The sequence below is a fragment of the Engystomops pustulosus genome, chromosome 9, assembly GCF_040894005.1.
Source record: "Engystomops pustulosus chromosome 9, aEngPut4.maternal, whole genome shotgun sequence".
In the NCBI taxonomy this organism is placed as follows: Eukaryota; Metazoa; Chordata; class Amphibia; order Anura; family Leptodactylidae; genus Engystomops; species Engystomops pustulosus.
Window position 1 is genome coordinate 44583172 of NC_092419.1, and position 22085 is coordinate 44605256.

General features: G+C 39.9%; 2 protein-coding genes across 2 annotated transcripts; one reads left to right on the forward strand and one right to left on the reverse strand.

The window, feature by feature from the left end:
- The first annotated feature begins 241 nt into the window (after window positions 1-241).
- On the forward strand, window positions 242-10923 carry NDUFA1 (NADH:ubiquinone oxidoreductase subunit A1). Its single transcript, XM_072125336.1, has 3 exons — window positions 242-462; window positions 9671-9760; window positions 10824-10923. Exons 1-3 carry the CDS (start codon window positions 361-363, stop codon window positions 10842-10844), a joined length of 213 nt encoding a protein of 70 aa, XP_071981437.1. The 5' UTR covers window positions 242-360; the 3' UTR covers window positions 10845-10923.
- A 4893-nt stretch (window positions 10924-15816) lies between these two features.
- LOC140077094 (putative defense protein 3) lies at window positions 15817-20897 on the reverse strand. The gene is made up of 5 exons (XM_072123979.1): window positions 20613-20897; window positions 19051-19163; window positions 18696-18811; window positions 17359-17423; window positions 15817-16066 (listed from the first exon to the last, which is right to left on the reverse strand). The coding sequence occupies exons 1-5, from the start codon at window positions 20809-20811 to the stop codon at window positions 15918-15920; spliced, it is 642 nt and encodes a 213-aa protein (XP_071980080.1). The 5' UTR covers window positions 20812-20897; the 3' UTR covers window positions 15817-15917.
- Window positions 20898-22085: the final 1188 nt, after the last annotated feature.

The following is a 22085-nucleotide window of genomic DNA, read 5'->3' on the forward strand; positions in this document are numbered from 1 at the left end:
GTCAAGTCTCGCGATGTATAGACTTCCGGCTACGTCAATTAACAGGACTTCCGACTCCATTACTAGTAAGGGCAAATGCTTTCATTCCCTTTTTGAGTATTACATGATATTCTCCCGTTAACTTCACTTTAAACAAAGAAAGGGCTCATATCATGTTATCGTCTATATATGTATTACGTATAAAGATATCTCAGTATTTGTATATCATGAGGGTTAGCGGTTCTGCCAGGAGTAAAGATGGCGGACTGGTGTGACATGAGCAGCGCGCTGTGCATGCTGGTCTAGTACAGTGACCCTGAGCTGCTCCTGGTTCTATCATTTGCTTAGTATACGTACCGGGGAGACCGGAGCAGCGGCGCCATGTGGTACGAGATCCTGCCCGGGTTCGCTATTATGACCGTATGTCTCATGGTCCCCGGGATATCCACCATCTACATTAATCGCTTCACTAACGGGGGCAAGGTAAGCGCCTGACAGCCGGCCCTTCACCTGACGCGAGCTCTGCACTGTAGCTGGGGGTTTACCATGTAATGGGGTTCCCATAAGTGCTAGGACAGTGATGGCGTACCTTTTGGAGACAGAGTGCCCAAACTACAACCAAAATCCACTTATTTACCGTGGAGTGCCAACATGGCATTTTATACAGTAACTTATTGTTACCTGTTCTTTCTAATTTTTCAATCGACCACCTGAGGCAACCAATACAGTTGAAAGAAATCAGACTCTTGTTGTAGCTTCTCTCCAGGGTCTATCTGTAGGTGGGTCCAGCTGGATAAGCTTTAAAAATATTGCAGTTCTGTCAACACCTCACTTTTCCCGCAGTTCGAAACAGCCAATGAAATGTCATTTAAGTTGCCTTGGACTGCAGGAAGATTTGGTCCTATTTGATGAACTCTGTCTTTGGGTGATGGTCCGAGTGCCCACAAAAATTACTCTGAGTGCCACCTCTGGCAACTGTGCCATAGGTTTGCCACCACTGTGCTAGGAGATCACTGCTGTAGTGTAGAAATGTCACCTCGACCTCTAATATACAGTAACTATAAGCTGCCCTGTATATAGGGATAGCAGATCAATCATCAGAATAGATCCTGACATATCTGTAAAGAATATCTGAAATATTTCTTTTTGGAATTCTGTGTTTTAGTGTTCCACTCTTAGGCTGTGTTCACACATGGCGTTTGCGTTGTTTTCCATATGCAAAGCACAGACTCCTTATGCATTGACCTATTGAAAGCACATCTACCACCAGGATGAAGGATTGTAAACCAAGCACACTGACTTACTGGTGTGTGCCCCCCTCTGGCAGAATCTGCTCTTCTTGTAGCTTCTTATGCTCTTATTTTTACAAAAACAAGGCTTTAAAAATTATTCAAATGATCCTGAGGAGCTCCATAGATGTTAGTGAATCCTGGAGCACCTCAGACTCATTTGCATTATTTTTGAAGCCTTAAAAAAAATAGCACATAAGATAATAAGAACAGATCATCCTGCCAGACTGGGCACACACCAGCATGTAAGTTGGCTTGGTTTACAATCCTTATTCCTGGTGCTGGATTTCCTTGAATTAAGATCGTGTTTGTATGTGCATTCGGTAGTTAATCGCAGGAGCAGTCTGTATTGTATTTGGAAACCCTTTATAAACACTGGTAATGCATAAAAAAAAAAAAATTCATTTATAAATACACAATTGGTATTGACCGTTGCCCTTGACAAAGGTGTGTGTCCAAACACAGTGCCGTACTGGTAGCTCTGGGTGTCAGACTATGTAAGGGCCCTGCGGTACAACAGAGAGTTGTGAAACTGTGGATGATTTCTGTACTTTGGAACACTAAACTTCCAATTCTATAGCAATGGGATAGCAGTTTGAGAGTGAATACCCGGCTCCATTTGAATTATGGAATTTATTAGTTGTTGTATGAGAGAAAAGATCCCCACGTTATATTTTATAGATCATCCTTGAGTAAAACTTCTCTTTACAATGCCCTGTGCTATGTCACCGTAAAACCATTTAATTTATCCTTGTGAATGGCTATTGTAGGGGATTACAATCTGGAAAATTCTAATTTGCACTGAAAACTATAAAATAAAAAAAGAAAACTAATTACAGGCGGTCCCCTACTTAAGGACACCCGACTTACAGACAACCCATAGTTACAGACAGACCCCTCTGCCCACTGTGACCTCTGGTGAAGCTCTCTGGATGCTTTAAAATAGTCCCAGACTGCAATAATCAGCTTAAAATTGTCTGCAATGAAGCTTTATTGATAATTCTTGGTCCTATTACAGCAAAAAAATTTGAAACTCCAATTGTCACTGGGGCAAAAAAAAAAATTGTCGGGAACTACAATGATAAAATATACAGTTTCGACTTACATACAAATTCAACTTAAGAACAAACCTACAGTCCCTATCTTGTATGTAACCCGGGGACTGCCTGTACTGTATTTTTCGGACTATTAGATGCACAAAAAATCCTTTGATTTTCTCTGAAATCAAAGGTGCGCCTTATATATGAACCTACTTACAGACAACAGCTGCCTTGAACTGTGCACAGGTCTGCCATCTGCTGGTCATTCATCCTTATAATCAGGTGCGCCTTATAGTCCAGTGCGCCTTATATATGAACCTAGACGTCTTATCAGGCATTTATTGATGGCACGCCTTATAGTCCGAAAAATACTGTACATAGGATAGCAACTTCTTTGAATATCTCACTGGGTAAGGGGGGGGGGGGAGTGAGACTGTGATTGGAAGTCTTCCTGACCTCAAAGTGGTTGTACAAGCAATCCCTGAGTTATGTACAAGATAGGTTTCTCGGGTTTGTACTTAAGTTGAATTTGTATGTATTTTATAATTGAAGCTCCAGACAATTTTTTTTTTTTTTTGTCCCATTGACAATTGGATTTCAAAAATTTTTTACTGTAATTGGAACAAGGATTATCAATAAAGCTTCATTACAGACACCTTACAGCTGATCATTGCAGCCTGGGACTATAGTAACATCCAGAGAACTTCACCAGAGGTCACAGTGGGCTGAGGGGTCCGTCTGTAACTAGGAGGCGTCTGTAAGTCAGGTGTCCTTAAGTAGGGGACTGCCTGTACTAAGTTTCCAGGGTAAAAGGATAACACTTTCAAGAGAAAGTAGAAAAATAAGCCGGCTCACCCAACCATTGGACCGTCCTAGTTGTCCACACTCCGTGGAAGTCCTCTGGTGCTCGGAACTAGTCCATAGTCAAGTAGAAATCCAGGGAAAAAGCAAGGGTACCGGCACTTCAAGAAGGACGTCACAGGGTGCGATGACAAAGTGTTTTCTTTATTGTTTAAAACGCCATGACACGAGGACTGATAGGTTGACGCGTTTCGACGGAGACCGTCTTAATCATAACCTGCCACACGCTCTCTGAGCTAGCACCTTTTAAACTGTGCGGTTATCACGTGGATCGAGTCGCGCCCCCAAGTCACATGACAGAAAACTCCTCCCACTTTAGTCACATGACCGGGAACGCGGCTCGAGAGTGCACAGCTCAGGTGAGTGATTACATACTTAAAAACCTCTATTACGTAAAAACATTTTGGCAACTCCATTGGTGTTAGTCGATTACACTGTTCACCAAATGGATGTCAATAACTCTGTACACAGGGAACAACCTACGATATAGCAAAATATAATATAGATAATTCTTAATGCAAGTCTCTTATTTACACTTATTCAGAAAAAACCTTTACACTTATATCATTTTGGTTATCAAAAAAGGGTGTAAAAAAGAGTATAAAAAAGATGCTATACTATGGTCTACTCTTTAGTGACATTCCTAGAAAGTTTAAAGGAAAAAAGGATAAAAAGAATTGGAATTAGAACGTCATGCAATACCAGTAGAATGGCATATAGACACAAATATCGTCAAGCAATACAAATAGAATAGCATATAGACACAAAAATATATATCTCATGTGTCCCATGGGCACTATGCATTATATTTTCTGTTTATGTGCATATATGACATATCACTAGGCTCAAAATACTTGTAATGTGTGGCCGTAATGTTAGGATTCCCTAAAGTCATAAAGTGGGCTGAAGGTTTTTAGAAGGGCTGAGTCGGGGAGTGTGACAGGGAATGTGACATAACACTATCTAATAAGTTAGAATTATGTCCTGCCTTTTGTTCATACCCTGTGGAGTTCTACTTTCCATTATAAAGATCCAATAACTTTCCCTGTTTATTAATTTCCTCTTCATATTGCCTCCTCTGATTGGTTGACTAACTTTTTCAAAACCAGTCCATGTGAAAAAATTTGTAGATTTTTTGTGTGACTCTCTAAAATGCCTGGAGGCTGCTGATATTCCCACTGCTTCATTAGTGATGTCTGATAAGTGACGACGTATTCTAACCTTAAGGGGGCCTGTGGTGTGCCCTATATATTGGATATTGCACTTAGTACATTTAATGGAATATATCGCATTGCATGTGTTGCAATTAAGATATGACCGGATAGGATAACTTTTATTGGTGGTACTCGATGTTATATTTGTGTCTACTGCGATGTAACTGCAGGCTTTACACTGTATGTGTCCACATTTGAAACAACCTTTGGTATTTAACCATGATCCACTGGAATTCTGACTCCTAAATAAACTGGGTGACAAAGACCCACCCAAGGTGGGAGCCCTTTTCGCCACACATTTAATGCCATTATTCAATATGGTATACAAAGTTGGGTCCTGTAACAAGATCGGGATAAATTTTTGGACAATCCTAGTTATTTCTTTAAATTGTCTGCTATATGTTGTGGTAAACACTATAGGAGTTCCGGATTTGTTTGTATCTGAAGCATTGCTGTTTTTATGTTTATGTTTATGTTCTTTATCTTTCAATAAATCTTCTTGTTTGATATGTTTGATCTTATGTTCCGCTTTCTCTATATTGTCTTTTTTATAACCTCTTTGATACAGCCTAGATTTAAGACTAATACTCTCCTTTTCAAAGTCAACATTGTCTGTGCAGTTTCTCCTCAGTCTTATTAGTTCTCCGTATGGTATGTTCTGTGTCACATGTGGGGGATGACAAGATGAGGCTAAGAGAGTGGTGTTCCTCGCCATTTCCTTCCTATAGGGTATACTTTTGACTCTGTTGTTCTCCCCTATTAAAGTGACATCTAAAAACGGGATGGATCTTCCCCCAAACATAGATGTAAATTTCAAATTCATGGGGTTATCATTAAGATAATCTACAAAGTCTTCAAAGGATGCTTCTGAATCCCTCCAAACCCACACCAGGTCGTCTATGTAACGGCCAAACCATACTATAGACGCTTGGTGTGGGTTGGACGCTGAAAAAACATATGCCTCCTCCCACTGTGACATATAAATGTTGGCAAGGGAGGGGGAGGGAAAAGGACTTCCTATATGTAGAGGACCCGGTTACTCCAGTCTTCCACTCACTCCCCAAGGTCCATAAAAATGTATTTCCACCACCTATGAGACCAATAGTGGCTGGGATCGGGGGAGTGGGTGAAAGGCTGGGGGAATGGCTTGACCATTTCCTTCAACCGATTACCAGAGTCACTCCGTCCTTTTTACGTGACACTAAACATTTATTACAAATCATGAAAAATTTTGAATGGCATGAAAGCTTTAGCTGGGCTACATGCGATGTCACCGCCCTATATTCATCTATCCCTCATGAATTGGGACTGATATTCTTACGGAGACACTTGGATAAATATAGTACGTATGACTCGGCTTTAAAGGAGTATATAATTTTGGCCACAAATTTTTTACTTCAGAATAACTTTTTTTATTTTGATGGTAAATATTTTTTGCAAGTGGAGGGGGCCCCAATGGGGGCAAAATTCTCCCCCTCCCTTGCCAACATTTATATGTCACAGTGGGAGGAGGCATATGTTTTTTCAGCGTCCAACCCACACCAAGCGTCTATAGTATGGTTTGGCCGTTACATAGACGACCTGGTGTGGGTTTGGAGGGATTCAGAAGCATCCTCTGAAGACTTTGTAGATTATCTTAATGATAACCCCATGAATTTGAAATTTACATCTATGTTTGGGGGAAGATCCATCCCGTTTTTAGATGTCACTTTAATAGGGGAGAACAACAGAGTCAAAAGTATACCCTATAGGAAGGAAATGGCGAGGAACACCACTCTCTTAGCCTCATCTTGTCATCCCCCACATGTGACACAGAACATACCATACGGAGAACTAATAAGACTGAGGAGAAACTGCACAGACAATGTTGACTTTGAAAAGGAGAGTATTAGTCTTAAATCTAGGCTGTATCAAAGAGGTTATAAAAAAGACAATATAGAGAAAGCGGAACATAAGATCAAACATATCAAACAAGAAGATTTATTGAAAGATAAAGAACATAAACATAAACATAAAAACAGCAATGCTTCAGATACAAACAAATCCGGAACTCCTATAGTGTTTACCACAACATATAGCAGACAATTTAAAGAAATAACTAGGATTGTCCAAAAATTTATCCCGATCTTGTTACAGGACCCAACTTTGTATACCATATTGAATAATGGCATTAAATGTGTGGCGAAAAGGGCTCCCACCTTGGGTGGGTCTTTGTCACCCAGTTTATTTAGGAGTCAGAATTCCAGTGGATCATGGTTAAATACCAAAGGTTGTTTCAAATGTGGACACATACAGTGTAAAGCCTGCAGTTACATCGCAGTAGACACAAATATAACATCGAGTACCACCAATAAAAGTTATCCTATCCGGTCATATCTTAATTGCAACACATGCAATGCGATATATTCCATTAAATGTACTAAGTGCAATATCCAATATATAGGGCACACCACAGGCCCCCTTAAGGTTAGAATACGTCGTCACTTATCAGACATCACTAATGAAGCAGTGGGAATATCAGCAGCCTCCAGGCATTTTAGAGAGTCACACAAAAAATCTACAAATTTTTTCACATGGACTGGTTTTGAAAAAGTTAGTCAACCAATCAGAGGAGGCAATATGAAGAGGAAATTAATAAACAGGGAAAGTTATTGGATCTTTATAATGGAAAGTAGAACTCCACAGGGTATGAACAAAAGGCAGGACATAATTCTAACTTATTAGATAGTGTTATGTCACATTCCCTGTCACACTCCCCGACTCAGCCCTTCTAAAAACCTTCAGCCCACTTTATGACTTTAGGGAATCCTAACATTACGGCCACACATTACAAGTATTTTGAGCACAGTGATATGTCATATATGCACATAAACAGAAAATATAATGCATAGTGCCCATGGGACACATGAGATATATATTTTTGTGTCTATATGCTATTCTATTTGTATTGCTTGACGATATTTGTGTCTATATGCCATTCTACTGGTATTGCATGACGTTCTAATTCCAATTCTTTTTATCCTTTTTTCCTTTAAACTTTCTAGGAATGTCACTAAAGAGTAGACCATAGTATAGCATCTTTTTTATACTCTTTTTTACACCCTTTTTTGATAACCAAAATGATATAAGTGTAAAGGTTTTTTCTGAATAAGTGTAAATAAGAGACTTGCATTAAGAATTATCTATATTATATTTTGCTATATCGTAGGTTGTTCCCTGTGTACAGAGTTATTGACATCCATTTGGTGAACAGTGTAATCGACTAACACCAATGGAGTTGCCAAAATGTTTTTACGTAATAGAGGTTTTTAAGTATGTAATCACTCACCTGAGCTGTGCACTCTCGAGCTGCGTTCCCGGTCATGTGACTAAAGTGGGAGGAGTTTTCTGTCATGTGACTTGGGGGCGCGACTCGATCCACGTGATAACCGCACAGTTTAAAAGGTGCTAGCTCAGAGAGCGTGTGGCAGGTTATGATTAAGACGGTCTCCGTCGAAACGCGTCAACCTATCAGTCCTCGTGTCATGGCGTTTTAAACAATAAAGAAAACACTTTGTCATCGCACCCTGTGACGTCCTTCTTGAAGTGCCGGTACCCTTGCTTTTTCCCTAAGTTTCCAGGGTATCCCAGAGGACAGGGGATAACAAGCTGATTGGTGAGGGTCTGGCGCATGGAACCATCACAGATCATGACAGCGGGGGTCCTGTCATCTCTAACTTATGGAGCAGCAGGTTGAGCAGTCAATAGTATATGAGTGATGGGAAGTGCTGAGCACAGAGTTTAGCTTTATCCTGCACTCACAGAGACAAGGGAGTGGGCATGCTGAAGGAACCCAAGTGCTGTGCGCCACAATTTCTGGCACTCCTATACAAATGAATGCAGCGACAGGAGTCGCAAGTGAAAACAGGACCCCCATTCTCCGGATTCTCCCATTGTCCTGTGTACAACCCTTTTAATAACTTGGTCAGCCATCCTGTCGGCCTCCTCAGAAGTGTCATCGTAAACCAATAAAGTGCAAGATGCTCACTGGTCTATAATATAAAAAGATCAGTAGAAGGTGCAAACAAAGAGGCTGAGGGTAACAAAAGCCTCATCTCCATCATAGTCTGTACATGTTATAAAACAGCCAACCATGCTTCACATGTATTGAAAAATGCCTCTACATAATAGCAAAATTAGGAACCACAAATCCATCAACTGTGGTAGGTTGAGCTCACCATGTATTGTGTATGACTTAACATGGTGACTCTTCCTGGCTTTTCTTAGATGACAGCTGTAGTGTTTAGATCTACTGCCCGACTCTTGTCCTGTGGAGATAAGCTGCCACCAGAGATCTGGCCATAGCGAGATGGTAGATGAATGGACGACTCTATAATTTACCTAAGTCAGTGATGAGAGCCCCACAGATCATGTGAACAGAGGGTCCAATGGGCAATCTCCATGAGCTCCCTATGGATAATTAGGGCAGCAAGGACATGCGTGGCTGGGTGCTCCGCTCATCTTTGGAAGCGACGTGGAGTCCGAGCAAGGGCCTTACCTTGTGAAAAAACCTCTTTTAGGCTCCTTCACACAAACACGTTGTCTGTAACATAGTATACCGTCCGTACTGCCTATACTGTACACGGTGCAGAGGCCTGGACTGTCAGTATAAAGCAGTGTGTTTCTCTCCATGGGACTATCGTGCTGTACTATAATCATGCATTCATTATAGAACCGTAATCCTGCGGGGAGGGACTGTTCTAGCCTTGCAAAATGACTAAATGTTGCTTATTATTTGCCAACCAAACCCACCTCGTGTATGGCTCAGCTGTGTGACAAACAGAAGTCTGACGGCACCCTATCAATATAATTGTTCCGAATGGTGGATGGAAAAGCAGAGGTTCGGACTTGTTGTAGTATTACTATGCTGTTTTGGCTGCCATACATATGAACAGAAGCTAATCGTGTAACCAGTAAAATCTAGTGTGGACAGAGTCTAAGGTCAGTGTTACTCAGTTGTGTTCCTGAGATATACATACCATGTGTGGTCCAAGCACTGTGCATGGATGCCCTATTCAGCATAGTAGTCCTGCAGGGTGCTAGGAGGTCACTGAATCATAAATTATTGAAGTAGTCCCTGCTCAGTGTTCCTACTGTTAAATACTGCCGACATAAAGTCCATATTTCACTGACCAGCCTTAAATGCTACTGTGTGAGATCACAAGAAGTTTTCTTTTCATAGCTTTTATATCTTCTAGATGTAACACCTCTCTGCTTTTTAATGTGACACATTACTCTTCTCTTATAGGATAAGAGAATCACACGGTTACCCTACCAGTGGTATCTTATGCAAAGAGACAAGAGAGTTTCTGGGGAGCAGCTCTACTATAAATCAAAAGTAAGTAACATCTTACTCCGGATTAAAGGGTTGCCTGGCCCACAAAATATGTATGTGAAAAGGAAAACAAAGAGGAAAGTTACCTCCCCTATCCTCCCCTTCCCTAGAACTGCCGTTCTAAAACCTCCTAAATGCTTGTAATGTGTCTACCATATATTTACATTTCTTCAATTAGATTTTATTAAAAAAAAAGTTACCCATGTGAAGATAATTTCTCATAAATGTAGTCATTTGGTCCCTTAGAAACAAGACTGTGTACTTGGATACGGCCACCTCTCCTGGAGGGGATGCACAAAGAAACAAAGGGTGTTTGTATATGAAATGTCCAGAAGTTACTGCATGTCCTATAGCTGTCCTGTGGTAGTGAAAGCCGAATCCAGGTGGTCAGGCAGGACTCAATAGTGCATGTCTGTCCGCCGCTGCCAGAGTGTGGGGTGGTCATATCCGAGGAAGCCATCTTGTTTCTAAGGGACAACATGGCTACATTTATGAGAAATTATCTTCACACAGGAACATTTTTTTAATAACATCTTATTGAAGAAATGAGTTAAATTAAATGTGAATGCCCGGTTGGGAATACCCCTATAACGTATAGGAAACTTACCATCACAGATCTACCTAATAAGGTAGATCTGGTGGCAGGTTCATCTAATGTATTGAAGTAACCCCAGCTTTGGACCTGAGGGCAGACAGTGGCTCAACTGTGAAGCCGCAGCTACTTTGCATGCACAGAACTCTGGTTTATTAGAGGAGGGATTCAAAGAGGCTACTGGGTGTGGGGTAGCTGTAGCTCCCACTCCACGTCTCGGCTACTTCACACCCCAGTAGACTCTTAAGAAAATTAGCATATAGATCAGATAAAAGATATAATGTTCTGGGCCACTAAAGGATTAGCAAAAAAAGTGGATAGGGCTTCAACTCATTAGATGAACCTGCCACCGGACTACCTTATTTGGTAGATCTGTGATTGTAGGTTTCCTTTAACTAATGAAGTCACATCTTTTGGATATTTAAAAATGATAACAAAAATACTTTACTCTTAATCTTTTATTTATTTTTTTAGGGCTTGGAAAACATCAATTAAGATGAGTTGAAGATCGTCCCTAAATGTTTGTTTTCAATAGAATTTCTGTACAAAGTAAAATAAAACTATTCCAAATTTCCCAACTGTTCATCATGTGTCTGTATTCATCATGCATTATACAAAAGTTAAATTAAAGTTGGTAACCCCTTGACTGCCACCGCCAGTGATGTCATTGGGAGCAAAGATCAGCGGATCTGTCATGTCTTCACATCTGTAAGAGTGTGCCACTGGCACACTGTTAAAGATCTCTATCAGGTTCTCCATATGCTGCAAAACAGTAATATTGCAGTATATGGTTGGCGCAATTGGATTCCCACCATAGTGATGCTGCACCTTCTGGCAGCCGAGTGCCCATACTACAGCCAAAAACCCACTTCTTTATCACAAAATCAACTTATCGCTCCCTGCTCTGCCACAGCTATTATTAATAATGGAGTCTTGAGTGCCATTGAAAGAAGGGAAAATCGGAGTATCATTGTAGCCTCTCCCCATGGTCCCCTTGAACAGGAGGAATTGGGGGGGGGGGCAGAAGCTCAAATAATAATCCAGCCCTATACACACCACCTTGCTCCTTGTGCAGTCCCAGGAAGTATTGCTTTAACCTCTTATCGGTTTGGCCATTTTGCACTTTCCTGACACGGTTCTTTTTATAAATCTGACATGTTACTTTGGAATGCTTCAACATATCTAGTTGATTTTCAGAGTTTTTTTGTGACGCATTGTACTTTATGTTAAGAAATTTTAGCGATATGTATAGTATTTATTTATGAAATAAACAGAAATTAGTGAAAAAAATTTTGTCATTTGTTTTTCAAAAACTTTTTGGAAAGTAAGACATATCACCATAATAACTTGGTAACTAACATTTACATATGTCTGCTTTAACTTGGCAGAATTTTCCAAACATCCTTAACTTTTTTTTTTTAGGATATTAGGAGGCTGTGATTTACCAGATTTTCACAAATATCATCAAAACCCATTTTTGGAGGGACCAATTTAGTTAGAAGTGACTTTATACTGCCCTTATGATATAAAACCCCTACAAATAACACTATTTTAGAAACGCCCCTCAAAATATTCAAAACTACTTTTGGGAAGTTTGTTAACCCTATGAACGATGTTGTATGGGTGCACAGTAGATGGAAAGAAGGATGTTTGTTTTTTTAGAGCCAAATTTGACAGAAATCTTTTACATGCATTTGGAGAAACCAAGTGGTACAAAGCAGAGAAGAACCCGAAAAGTGACCCTAATTTTTGAACGCATACCCCTTAGAGAATTCAGAAATATGTAATATGTGTATTTGCCCCTAAAGGTGAATGATCCAATTAGGCCCTAAAAAGGAAAAAGGTGAAAATTTTCCTATAAAGGTCACTTTTACCCCTGATTTTTTGTAAGGTTGTATGTGCAGCTTTCTGTTCCCAATTATAACTTTAACCCCTTAAGGACGCAGCCATTTTACAGCTTAAGGCTCGGTCCCATTTTTTGGATTCTGACATGCGTCGCTTTATATGGTTATAACTTTTGAACACTGTTACTTATCAAAACGATTCTGAGATTGTTTTTTTACCCACATGTTGTACTTCATTTTAGTGGTAAATTTTGGCTGATAAGTTTTGCGTTTATTTACAAAAAAAAAGAAAATATGATGAATTTTCTGAAAAATTTGCCATTTTTGACATTTGAAATCATTGCGTTTTCAGGCAGATAGATGTACCACCTAAATAAGTTGCTGAATAACATTTCCCATTTGTCTACTTTACATTTTCACCATTTTTGAAACGTCTGGATAATTTATTTTGATGTCACGCGGCTTACAAATCGAATAGCGCTTTTCCGGATTTTCAGAATTGACTATTTTGGGGATAAATACAGTTTTGAATGAAAATTTACATATTTAGCATCAAAACCCCCCTATATAATCAACCCAATTTCAAATCTGCACCCCTCAAGCTATCAGAAACAGATTTTACGAAGATTGTTAACCCCTTGAGATCTTCATAGTAATTACATCAAAATGGAGGCGAAATTGAGAATAGTCAAATTGTGCCGGTTATACGTTCATTTAGCCCTAAAATTTACACATTTCCAAAAGATAAAAATACAAAACCCACCATACAATTTGTTCTACAATTTCTCCCGAGTACAGACACCCCCCACATGTGGCCGTGACTTGTTTTATGGGCACACAGTGAGGCGCAGAAGGGAAGGAGCACCCTACAGCTGCCAGGATTTTACTTTCCTCATTGGCCTCTTTTGAAGGCTGTAAAATTTTCGCTTTTGCGCTATTAGGGCCATGTGATGCCATTTTTTTTTGCGGGATGAGATGCTTTTTCCAATGTTACCATTTTGGGGTTGGTATCACCTATTGTTGAAAATTTAGGAACTTCTTTTTGAGAGCAGGAGTAGAAAAGCATCAATTCTCTACTGGGTTTTTTTACTTTTTTTTTTTTTTGTGGTGTTCACCGTATAGACTAATAATCATATTATCTTTATTCTATGGGTCGATACGATAACGGAGATACCAGACACGAATATATTTTCTTGCGTTTTACTAAATTTGTAAAATAAAACCCTATTGTGGGGAAAAATCTATCATTTTTGTATTGCCATCTTCCAAGTGGCAATGTTTTTTGCGGGACACGTTGTACTTTGCACCAGTATCATTCTAGAGTACATATGTTTTTTTGATCACTTTTTATAGCATTTTTTGTGGGATTGAATAGGTAAAAATCATAATTTTTGGAGGGTTTATAACAGTTTTCTTTTACGGCGTTCATCGTGCGGGTTCAATAATTATTTATTTTTATTCTACGGTATTCGACACGGTGATACTATATATGTGGGGTTTGTGTTATGATTTAGACTTTTTTTTCAGTTATATGTCTCTTTATATGTTTTGGGGCTTTTGGGCATTTTTGGTGATTTATTACTTTATTTTTTTATTGAATAATTTTTTTTTTACTTTTTCACTTTTTCCACCATGGGAAATGAACAAGCAGCAATCTGATTGCTTGTTCATAATAATACCCTGCAATACTTATGTATTGCAGGGCATTATCAGTGTCAGCCTATGCACTTGCATAGGCTGGCACTCTGCCAGTAAGATGACGTCATAGACGCCATCTTACCGGCAGTTCCTGCAGGTAACACTGGGGTCCAGATCGGACCCCAGTGATACCGTAGCAATGATCGGTGCCCCCCGAAAATGATTCGGGGTGGCCGATCGTGGGGGAAAGACCCCCCAGATGCATGTTAGATGCCGCGGTCGCGATGACCGCGGCATTTAACAGGTTAATCACCTGCGATCAGAGACAACTCCGATCGCGGGTGTTACACTGGGGTGCCGGCTATCAGTCACAGCCGGCACCCCGTGTTTCCCGATGTCGGTTCGGCTCAAATCTTGAGCTGAACCGGCATCGGCTCAGCGTCCGATATATCGGACGCTGAGCGTTAAGAGGTTAAAAGTGGATATCATCACCAGAATTGTGTTTGTATATGCAAGGGTTCAGGAGATGTTAGTGTTCGAAGTAAGCCTTTCCCCCCTAGACCAGTGTTGGCGAACCTTTTAGCAAAAATAGCAACCAAATGGATAAGTTTAAAGTTCCTCCCGTAACTTACAGTACAGAAAACAAGCTAAATAGGGGTATATAGGAGTAGAATTATGCTAAAATGTAACTTTTATTTAGTACACATAAAACCGCACCAAAGTAACATGTGCTATTGGTATGATGTAAGGGAAAAAAAAGACAAAACAATTTAAACCTTATTGAGTGCCGTATCCTCACAGGTCTCGGTGTGAATTTGGACATCAATATCAGAAACAATAACACTCTTACCGTGATTCTGACGCCAAAAGGATCATTCGGGCCGGAGGTTAGGGGTGACAAGTGGACATCTGTCCCTATAGTACCCCAATTGACTCCTGCCCTTACAAGGACAGTCCACAACTGACCCTGTAAAGTCAAAGCATGCCCCCTAAAAAACACTGTATACCCTGACGCGTTTCGTCAAAATAGACTCTTCAGAGGGATTTGTAGATAAATAAAGCAACCTGCCAGATGCTCGGCTTTAGTTGCGGTCGCAAGTGGCATGCATAGGAAAACATGAACGGGCTCGCTGTAAGTTGCTGCCCCGAAGACATTAATAGAAGCTGCTTATCCCTAGTCCCAGTGGTGGACTTAGGAACCTGTTGTGAGCAGCTGGCACAGGAACTATTTTGACGAAACGCGTCAGGGTATACGGTGTTTTTTAGGGGGCATGCTTTGACTTTACAGGGTCAGTTGTGGCGCCTAGTATGACGTCAGCAGCGGCGCGTCATACTAGGCGCCGGTCGGGAGAGAGCAATGGCGGCGCCTAGCAGAAGAAAGAAGACTGGCGCGGAAGCCTGAAGACAAGCGGCGTGGACATCGGGGGAGCAGCGCTGCACATCGGGGCCACCGGAGGGTGAGTATATAAGGTTTTTTTAATGCTGGGGGCAGGCTGGCTATATACTTGGGGGGGGGGGTCTGTGACCAATGCATTTCCCACCCTCGGCTTATACTCGAGTCAATAGTTTTTCCCAGTTTTTGGTGGTAAAATTAGGGCTCTCGGCTTATACTCGGGTCGGCTTATACTCGAGTATATACGGTACATATCAGGTTAAAGTCCACATGCCATAAATAAAAGGAAAATAAAAATTGTTATGACATGTAAAGCTTTTCCAGAGATATTGTCATTTAAATGAGCGCACAGCAAAATGTCAAAAATGACGTTCTGCTATGAGGCACCCGTGACCATCAGTCACGAAGGGGTTAAGCATGGCATCTAAAACAGTTAGATATCCGTATTTATATAAAAATCCGTAATGGATTGTAAATACAGAAGAGGCACAGGTCTTCTCCATAGACTAGAACTATGCTTGATAGTAACTTTATTTGTATGGCTCCATCATATTACATAGCACTTTACAAATGTGCGTGTAACTTACCCCCCCTAAAATAATAAAACACCTTTTCAGTATTAACTTTTATTTTTTACATGATGATAATATTCAGCTTTTGCAGCTTTTAAATATGCAATGAAATGCACATTTCTCATGGCTCAAAGTGACCAAATAGTAGGAACAATACAAGCTGCAGGCACATCACCGGGATCAGGGCTGGCTGCCAGGCCGTTCCACTATTGACGGCCAAAAAAACCGATTGCCCAGTATTTACACTGTTGCTGCATCCCACTGCTGGATCTAGTGGAGAGAAAAGAAATTAAGCAAACTTATACAATACAGGCGGTCCCCGGGTTACATACAAGATAGGGTCTGTAGGTTTGTTCTTAAGTTGAATTTGTATGTAAGTCGGAAACGTATACTTTATAATTGTAGATCCAGACAAATTTTTTTGGTCTCTGTGACAATTGGATTTTAAACATGTTGGGTTGTCATAAGAATCAGGATTAACAATAAAGCTTCATTACAGACACCTGTGATAACTGTTATAGCTGATTATTGTAGCCTAGGACTAAAGTACAATAAATTACCAATATCCAGAGGTCCGTTTGTAACTAGGGGTCGTATGTAGGTCGAGTGTTCTTAAGTAGGGGACCGCCTGTATACAATATTTAGATCTACGTGGCTGCTAAATTTCACTAAAAATAACCTAAATCCCAATGAATTTGTACTTGGGTGTACAAAAAGGTGAAGTCATTGCGTTGTCAACATTTGTTTTTATTTCTGTACTCTAGGAGGCCTTAAATAACAGTAAAATAAAAACAAATATTAAAAGACTAAACATTCAAATTTATTCCCCTTTTCTAGAAAAAAATTTACATGTTGGGTTTCGCCACATCCCAAATTGTTTTGTCTATCAAGATATAAAAATGTAAATGCCATTACAAAAGAAATGTCCTGAAGTTTTTAAAATAATATTTTAAGATTTTAAAACATTACAAAACTATATAAAAATGTGGTGTCTCTAATCAAATTGACCCAACAAATAAAGGGGACATGTCATTTGGAGTTCATTTGAAATTGTGTTTTATGTTTACTTTATAACATTGAGAATTTTTTTTCAGCATACCAGTACAATGCGTAGAATATTATATGGTCAAATTTACTCTCGTATATTTTAGTAAACAGAAAAATAGAAAAGTTTTGACTTTTGGAAGCAGGGTAGCAACAAAAACAAAAAAGGCCTTGGTCTCAAAAGGGTAAAATACTAAACTTTTTTCAATTTTTTTCCATTAGGAACCGGCAATCCTGTCCTCTTACAAGTGGGTTGCTATTATATGATGGGAAAAGCGGGTAACTGCCTTGCTTTTAAAAAATCTGTTTAATATTATAATTGTACAGGTTTCATTCTGGGTATTACCATTACCAGATGTTACCATTAAAAAGTGTAATTCAGAGGGGGATCCAGTGTGTTACTAAACAGATTTGCTTTTGGACTACTTTTAAGGGCAATTTTTTTTTGGCCTCTAATTATGGCAGGAAGAAGGAATAGTTACATAAAAAGGTATTTAGTTCTTAGTCTATATACGTACCTTTAAAGATTATAGCTGACCGTACTCCAAGCCAGTAGATGTTAAATGCCTCTGCTACTGTGGCACTAATAAAAAAAAAAAAAAAGTATAAACTCATTTAACTATGATCATTTAAATGTAATGTATACACTTATAATATTATAGCACAAATCCAATAGCACTCTAGAGATTTTAATAATTATAATTTTTCAACAATGAACCAAAAGTCTTTAAGGGCTATTCCCATGTATGGCCACCCATCCGCTCACTTGGTTCTTTCACCAGATTGGCTTTTGAGAACTTTCAGTCTTAGACTATACAGTGAATACGAGAAGTATTCAGAGCCCTTTACATTTTTCACTTTTGCTTTTGCCGATTGGTAAGCTCAAAAGAAGTTATTTTGTGGCTTAAAAAATTCTGCGGCACTCAAAGTCCCTACTAGCAGAGAAGCCTCAAGAATGCTTAAATGGAATAAATTTGGGATGACCACAACTCTTCTTCTACCTGGCTGTCCAGCCAAACTAAGTAATTGTGGGAGAACCCCAAGATCACTGTGGCTGAGCTTCATAGATGCAGTAGGAAGAAAGTTCCACAAAGTCAACTATCACTGTAGCCTCCACCAGTCAGGGCTTTATGGCAGAGGCTGCCAATGGAAGCCTCTCCTCAGTTACAGACATATGAACGCTGCATACAATGTGCAAAAAAGCACATCAATGACACATCAAGAGACGAAGATTGAACTTTTTTTTTTAAATCAAAGAACACTTTATTCATGCATATACCTCAGAATAAATTGCAGTTTTACATCTCAATAGAGTTACAAACTGCATCAGAAAGAAAGAATGGTAACGTAATCAAACCTGAGCGAACTGGAGAGAATCCGCAAGGAAGAGGCAGAGGATCCCCAAATCCAGGTGTGAAAAACCAGAAGACTTATGGCTGTATTAGCTCAAAAGGTGCTTCTACTCTATACTGAGAAAACGCTCTAAATACTTAGGACCATGTGATATTTCATTTTTTCTTGTTAATAAATTAGCAAAAATATCCAAATTTCTGTTTTTTTCTGTCAAGAAAAGGAGCCGGGTGTTCATTAATGAGCAAAAGAAAAAGAACTTTTCTGATCTTACCAATTGGCTGCAATGAAACGGAGTGTAACATTTAAAGTGGTCTGAATCCTTTCCATACCCACTGTATGTAGGTACCAAAAGTATCTTTACCTTTATGAAATTTTCAGTAAATATTCCAACAATACACCATATGCACCATATCCCTTCTAGGCTAAACATATCCTAATGAAATCTACTATTTTACATTACATTGGGGTTGAAGGGTTTTTCTAGAGGGTAAAAAAGACTTACACGAAGAACAGAACATTTGGGCAACTTGAATCTGGTGGCATCCAGATATATGTGGTGGACTGGTCCTTGAAGTTGGTGTTAGAGTGTGTTATAGAACCGAGAGTATTTTCAGGACACTGCAATGAAAGATACCATCAATCATAACTGTATGCACTCCTGCTACCATTAGTAGGTGTGGCAATAAGTATGGTATACAGACATAGAGATAGATATGGGTAGATTTACTAATACTGTTTTTGACAAGCTTGATGCTATGTTGAAACATTTGTTAATTTGCAGGTAGACTTGGAAGACTGTATGAAGGTAAAAATGGTCATATAGTAAAATAATTAGTACTTGACAACTATTCATTTACCGCCAAAATCTTGGTGTTATTTGGAGGTTCCAGCCATGTCCCATACAGTGTAGGCTTGGAATATGTCCGAGCTTGCAGTAGGATTCCTCTATACGGAGGGCCCTGGATCTGAACTACAAACAGAGAACTTTTTCTGTTAATAAAATAACATTTATTTTAAGGACTCAGTTATTGCATACGTTTTTTGCATCATTTATTAGGAGACAAACCCAGGAGTGGTGGAAACACAGAACAGGTGCAGATCTGTCCATTAGAGCTTATCTCATCTGTGTTTCAACCGAAACGCCTGCGACCAGTAACGAGCAAAAGGTGTTTAGCATATTTCAGTTGAAACACATATGTGATTGGGAAAAGCCCCTCCCCATTTCAATTGAATGGGGGAGATATATCAATATGTCTATGCCAGGAACTGAAGTAATTTGCACCTCAACTGCCGTGCACCACATTTATTGAAGGTTTTAGACCATTATTAGGCAGTTTTCTATATCGCCTAAAAAGGGGCTGGTCCTCAGTAACTACGGGCCGCGCCCAGACAGATATTAGCTTGTGCGCCAGGAAATTCAATCTTGTGGTGCAGCAAACTAGACCAACTAATAGGAGGTGCAAAGTAGGACTTATACTGCACCAGATTGATCCTCCAGCATTAGACACAGGTAATAATCTGGCGCAGCAGAGATCTGTCTAGTTCTTCTCTGCACTGGTCTAAAGACAAATAAAATAATATGCAATTCAACTGGAAATTCAGCTAAACATACATTAATACTAATATTAATAAAATAATGATATATTTTTTTCTATTGTCTCTGCTTTTAGTTTATAGTGGGCTAGATTGTATTCGCATAGAGAATATGTAATATTATGTAATATTTTGAGGCTGCTTACAATTTCTTTTTGTTAGATAATTTTTTTTCTATAATTGCAATAAATTAACAATATAAGAAAAAGTTTATTTTCATTGATCACATTTAAACCGGTTTTGAGAAATGGAAACTCTCTGAAGGGCCAAAACAGGTGAAACATAGATTCTTTTTTTCAGCTTGGCCCATAAATGAATTCCCTGTTCTCCAAATCTTCAAGTGTAGGGCAATAAACAAAAGCAGTAACTCCGGAGGCACTCAACCATTCAGTGCCTGGATTTCATGGAACAACACAGCGCCGAGGATGGAACTCCTGCTCATAGCAATATATGATGTACGGATTCCCTGCTTCTTCACAGAACTGCAGTAATAAACTCTACTGATTACATCTGTGATATTGTCTTTTAACATTCATTATACGCCTAAATTGGACCCTGGACCTACCTCTAAACCAATAAGTCCCTACACAAATAAATAAATAATAAAAATTAATTAAATAAAAGTACACTAAAGGCTATGAATATACTCTGTGCTGATCGTCATAAGCTGACCACAGCCATGAAGACGAATGGAATACACTCATTGGGTACACACTAGAATATAAGGTCCAACAACCCCTTTACTATACATTTTATATGCTATATAAGTTGTTTTCACACATTTAGCAGCATACACTGGTTAATGGTAACTGTATAGGATTCTCACCTTGTATGGGTTTTCCAGGTTGGTACAAACTAGAGTTGATTTTCATGATGTAGGGTGCAGGTTTTGACTGTGGATAGACACCCACATGACCAGGCTTCATTGACTGGCAGGCAGATATTGGTGCCCCGGTTGGATAGGCGATTGATATTGTGTTGCAGGTTATGAGCACCAGCAGCAGGAACAGAATAAGTTGTGCCATCGTGAAAGGCGAGTATCTGTCTAAAGACTCCACAAGACTGGGGAGAGAGCCTTCTAATACCCACACTGGAGCAGATCAAGCTGTGAGTCACAATTTAGCAATTTGCTGCAGTTATAAAACAGCGCCCTTATTATATTTAAGTTCATTCTATGCCATGAAATCAATGATTTGCTGATTTTTTGGGTTCACTAACAGACTGTAACAAAGTAATACATACGCACATTGTCCGGTACACTAAATGTCTGTTGGTTGTGCAGATGTGTTTATTTACGGTGCCAAGCATTGGCAGCAGGGTCAGCTCTAGGTTTCAGTAGACCCCTGGGCGACAGAGCCTCAGTGGGACCCTTTGCAGTAAACTCATATGGCAGCATTAAATGGAACCTACCACCACATATCTACCTAGATCGGGTGGTAGGTGCATCTATTGGACGTGAGGATAGCCCTGTTAAGGGCTAATCCTCACGTCCCCACAATCTTTTGCTAACTTTTATTTTGCTAATATGTAAATTTTGTAAAGAGGCTACTGGGGCGTGGAGTAGTCGGAGCTGAGGCTACACGGCCTGGCTACTCCACACCCCAGTAGCCTCTTTGTTCCTCCTACCAGAAATCTCAGTCGCGCAGCTACCGTCCACCCTCGTCCGCGAAGCCTGCCGTCTGTGCATGCACAGCGGCTCTGACTTCGGAGCAGAGACTGCACAGCTGCGGGCCTGCTGTTCTGCGCATGCGCAGACAGCAGGCTTCACAGACGAGGGCACACAGCTACAAGGAGCTGTGCATCAAAAATTTCTGGTAGGAGGAACAAAGAGTCTACTGGGCCGTGGAGTATCCGCGCCGTGTAGTCTCAGCTCTGGCTACTCCACGCCCCAGTAGCCTCTTTACAAAATTTACATATTAGCAAAATAAAAGTTAGCAAAAGATTGTGGGTAGTAAGGATTAGCCCTTAAAACGTGTCCTACAGATGCACCTATCACCCGATCTACCTTTTATATATAGATATGTGGTGGTAGGTTCCCTTTAAGAATTCAGAGACTAAAACTGTCTCCTGGTCCCTAAAATATTCCCTGGGTTAGCACACAAAACAGCCTTCACATGGTTATTCTATATACAGCTCCACTTACACTTTATGGATTCATTAGTTATGTACAGCCTGATATGGGCCCGTCCATCAGCTCTGGGCCCCGGCACTTGCCTGGGTATGCCCAGTGCTGGCGCCAGCTCTGGTTTTGTAATTTACTTTTAACCATTAACTGGTGAAGAATTATCATTATCATATT

Coding starts and splice junctions, on each gene's coding strand:
- LOC140077094 (XM_072123979.1), bottom strand. CDS start 20,811: ATGGCACAACTTATTCTGTTCCTGCTGCTGGTGCTCATAACCTGCAAC. Junction 19,164..20,612: donor ACCTGGAAAACCCATACAAG/GTGAGAATCCTA, acceptor CTCTGTTTGTAG/TTCAGATCCAGGGCCCTCCG. Junction 18,812..19,050: donor ATAACACCAAGATTTTGGCG/GTAAATGAATAG, acceptor CTTTCATTGCAG/TGTCCTGAAAATACTCTCGG.
- NDUFA1 (XM_072125336.1), top strand. CDS start 361: ATGTGGTACGAGATCCTGCCCGGGTTCGCTATTATGACCGTATGTCTC. Junction 463..9,670: donor GCTTCACTAACGGGGGCAAG/GTAAGCGCCTGA, acceptor CTTCTCTTATAG/GATAAGAGAATCACACGGTT. Junction 9,761..10,823: donor AGCTCTACTATAAATCAAAA/GTAAGTAACATC, acceptor TTATTTTTTTAG/GGCTTGGAAAACATCAATTA.